Genomic DNA, 4,130 nt, shown 5'->3' on the forward strand with positions numbered 1-4,130 from the left:
TGATTTTTCAGAGAATAATTTTGACTTGACAAGAGCATGCTTGGCAGCATTGGCTCATAAGAATGAGTATTGCTCAGATACTATCATTCTTGCAATGCTCTAGTAAGTGTCTTTTATTTTACATTTGTTTGCAAAACAATCCTTATTGTACCTCCTCCCTTACACCTTACCTTAATTATTGTTTTGTCCAATGTAGCATGATGAGAAGCTGGCTGAACCATGCTGTACAGCATACAGTTTATATTATTGATCCTGCAATTTCCTTCAAGTTAAGAGATCCAAAGGAAACTCCCATGGATATTTCCAATTGGTTCAGACACTGTGATTTTGATCATGTTGATATTTTGCTACTTCCATACCATAACAAGTATGTGTGTGGCTGCTTCTTTTGGGATTTTCCTTCAAGATTGAGTACTCTTGTAGCCTTTGATTTCTTAATGCTTTTTTCCTTATGCAGTGACCACTGGAGCTTTGCTTCTATTGACATCCAGCAGAAGCAATGCTTTTTATTCAACTCTCTTAGAAACACACACAGAGAGGTTAAATTGTAAGTGGTTTGTGTGCTATTTTTAACTTTAAACTTCATTATTTGGATTTAATGCAAACTAACTGAATTATATGTATTGCAGTTGTATTAGAAGACTTCTAGATGCATTGGATCAGTGTCCTCCTAATGTCAATCTTTTGGATTCAATAGAGCCAATAGATTTAGAGGTAGAAAGTTGCTCCCTCTACTGATGTCTATTTCATGCTATGCCTTTGAACTTATTGAATAATTTTATTTTGTTCAGACATTAACAGTTTCTAACATATCTTTCCAACTATCCAGACACCACAACAAGATGATTCAAGTAGCTGTGGCTGGAGAGTGCTGATTAGTGCCAAATATATACTTTCAAGCTATTTTGAGATAGGACAGCCAGAGCTTGTAAGAAAAAATAATTTTCATTTAGCTTCAAAAAATTTGATATTGGTACAAAGTGTTCTAAATCATCATATCTCATTGCAGATGAGAGAAGATAGCTTCAACTCGAGCTACGTGTATAGTTTCAGAGCTGATATAATTTGGAAGTTTTTGAAGCATGCCTTCCCCAAACCTATTGTACCAGCTACTGTCGAGTTAGGTGAGAGCTCTAAAGTCCGAGAAGGTGTCATACACCTTGATGACACAGATGATGCAGATGTGGTGCCACAAGAACAAGGACCTAGTGCTGATGAGGAGAAGCCACAAGAACAAGGACCTGTTGCTGCTGATGTTATTGAGGAAATGATGGAGCAACAGCAAACAGATGCTCCAAGGGTAGTAGAGGAGACAATGGAGCAGCACCAAGAGACTGTACACGACAAGATGGAGCAACAGAAAGTAGATTCTCCAAATAAAGATGATACGGTGAGGTTGGACCATGTAGAGCAGCCTCTAGATCAACCTGTAGATAAAAAGAAAATTGTTGTCAAGAATATGTTCTACATATGTAATTAAACACTTCTGTACAGAATTTTACATTTCTGAATATAATACCTTTGTTTATGGAGTCTGTGTTATCTCAATTTTAAAATTTTCAATGTCTTTGCATTTTATTGATCTCTCTCTTCTTTTGAGCACCTGCAAAAAAGCAATATGAAACAATAGGGTAAAGTAAACTAATAGCAGAGCTTAATGAGACTAGGATAAGTCACATGGTATACCTTCTTATTGTTGTAGATAAATAAAAAGTCCTTTGAAATAGAACCTTCTGTCTCAAATAGAATGTCATTGCGCAATTGAGCTAGGGAGCAGCATTGTCTTAATGTGATATTGACTAGCACATCACCATTCTCAACAACATCAATATCAAGAAGTTTATTTTCTGCACCAAAAGAATCTTCATCTTGATCCATAGGGACTAGTTTTGTACCTAGCATTCGACTGCGCTTATAATAAAAAGAAAAAATGAAATTTTGTGATGCAACCATGTACTTCAGTTGCATAGAAGGTTGGACAACCTCACAAAACACTGAACTACATGTCTTCTTATCCCAACCTTTATCCAAAAATTGTGGCATGCATGCCAGACTTGTTGCTTTAACTGTGAACATTGTTTTTGAAACCTTCACTGGAAAGGTATTAAACAAGTCTACAAAAACTGTGAGAGGCATGCACAAAGAAATTTTTATTATCCTTGTGGCAATATTGGGCCTAAGAGCTTTCTATACTTCTTTGAAAAGCTTGGCTCTGTATGCCTCTGTAACACTAAAATGTGGGAGAGGCCAATCCACTGAATTCCATGCTGGAAGGTCTTGTTTTCTTAACACACCATGTGTGTTTGCATTGTCCAGCAACTGATAAAAATGATCAGTAAAAAATATACCGGATTGAGCTAGCTCTGTTGCACATCGACCTTCGTATTGTTGTTCTCCTATCGATCCATGCAAAACATCTATAAATCCCAGAATACAATCGATGTTTTGCCATGTCTCATACGATGAAGGGTATAAATCTGAAATAAAATATCACAAGAATATCAATAAGCAAAGAAAGAAAGCTTTGTCTTAAAAATCCATGCACCTCATAAAGAACCAACCACAATAGAAAAATATACAATTAGGCCTGTGTTGCGGAAGATCATTTGGATAGTCTCGCAAGACAAGTTCTTTATGCATGTACACATGCTGAATCAAAACTTCTTTCACCGATATCTTTCCTCTGGTGATTTTAAAATCTCGTACTCTTCCCTTCCATGATGCCAAGAAAATATTTTTTGTCTGGGGTCTCTTTCTTTTACTAGGTTGCATGAGCACCCATGCTCCTTTCGAAACAGTAAACCTTTCCCAAGTTCCTTCCATTTTGACTGTACTTGAATTCTCTACCGAAGAAATAGAAGAAGCAGGTCGACGGGGTAAGGATGTGTGGTATAATTCTGCCTTCATAGCATTATCATCCACAGAACGTCTTCCACAAGAACGACCATAGTTTTTATTCACCATGGATACCTTGTGAATCTGTAACCACAGCAAAGTAATGTAAACAAGATAACAAAGTGAAGTTTCAAGAAAGAGAAAGTAGGCAGACAGATAGTTGACAAGAAACATCTTACTCTAAGCCAAACTAGATCAAGGGAGCAGTTTTGGAAAAGAAGAGGTTACTGCACAATGAGGTAGTGGTGTAGAATGGTAGACCTTTCGAAGGAAAGGCAGCACAACAATTCAAAGTTCAAAGGGAGGTGGAAGCGGGAAGGCCCTTGTCAGAGAAAATGTCAGACTAGATTCTATCTTCATGTCCAAAGATCTTGTGAGAATAAAAAACCAATCTCCACATTAATGTAGCACGCTTGTACCTACATAAAATATTGTTTCTTTTATCTATTTTCTTTTATTTTTGTGAATTTCCAACGTTACGTTGGCCCTCTGTTCATTGGTTGAGAGCTTATTTTTCCAAACCGTAAAAGGCCCCAAAATGAGCTCCCTTTTTCCCTAATGCCTGACAGTTAGTTATGTTTATGGGGTTGTGGGGACCTGACAGTTAGTTATGGATGTACTGGCTCTCCTGACAAGCTTCTGACGTGACCCTTGAATTACAAGCTTTTTGGAGAGAATTTTTTTTTCATCATACATATTGGTTGGGTGGTGTTTTTTCCACCTTAAAATGTAAAAAAAAAATAATAAATAAAAAATTTTCACTTTTTGGGGCCCACCTAAATACGAGAATGTTTTGCTGATGTGTGGAAGGGAGATATGGTGGGAGTTAATGAGAAAGGAGATTTCAAACTGACAAAAAGTAAGAGAAAAGTCAAAGTAAGAGAGAGAGTATGAGAATATTCCCTTTAAAAAATGAAACTAGGGGGGTATGGCTGATGTGGCAAGGCAAAAAATAGGGTTCTAAGCCCAGCTTTTTAAGCTCTAATCCCTTAAAATTAGGAGTCCTTAGCAAGTCATTGTTCTCATGACGGATGAAGAGCCAGTTCTGTCACTCCCCCCTCTCAAAAACCCCCCAACCCACCACCCATAATCACCCTCACACCTCACCCTTCTCACTCTGCTCCCCCAAAAAATAGGCCACTCATCACGCCAACTACATCAATGCCTCTCACACCTGCACTACCACCACGCATAGTGACAGCTAGCTTCTACATTACCACCTCACCAGGCCACAC

The 4,130-nt window shown here is 37.8% G+C and overlaps 1 protein-coding gene across 1 annotated transcript; it reads right to left on the reverse strand.

Moving 5' to 3' along the window:
* Positions 1 to 1,090: 1,090 nt before the first annotated feature.
* Positions 1,091 to 3,020, reverse strand: LOC147614162 (uncharacterized). The gene is made up of 5 exons (XM_086780413.1): positions 2,580 to 3,020; positions 2,349 to 2,477; positions 1,687 to 1,799; positions 1,520 to 1,603; positions 1,091 to 1,427 (listed from the first exon to the last, which is right to left on the reverse strand). Exons 1-4 carry the CDS (start codon positions 2,962 to 2,964, stop codon positions 1,526 to 1,528), a joined length of 705 nt encoding a protein of 234 aa, XP_086636539.1. The 5' UTR covers positions 2,965 to 3,020; the 3' UTR covers positions 1,091 to 1,427; positions 1,520 to 1,525.
* Positions 3,021 to 4,130: the final 1,110 nt, after the last annotated feature.

The sequence above is a fragment of the Cibotium barometz genome, chromosome 42 (assembly GCF_041138505.1).
Source record: "Cibotium barometz isolate CiBa-2024 chromosome 42, ASM4113850v1, whole genome shotgun sequence".
NCBI lineage: Eukaryota > Viridiplantae > Streptophyta > Polypodiopsida > Cyatheales > Cibotiaceae > Cibotium > Cibotium barometz.

Coding starts and splice junctions, on each gene's coding strand:
- LOC147614162 (XM_086780413.1), bottom strand. CDS start 2,964: ATGGTGAATAAAAACTATGGTCGTTCTTGTGGAAGACGTTCTGTGGAT. Junction 2,478..2,579: donor TCCGCAACACAGGCCTAATT/GTATATTTTTCT, acceptor ATTTTATTTCAG/ATTTATACCCTTCATCGTAT. Junction 1,800..2,348: donor AACAGAGCTAGCTCAATCCG/GTATATTTTTTA, acceptor GTGATGTGCTAG/TCAATATCACATTAAGACAA.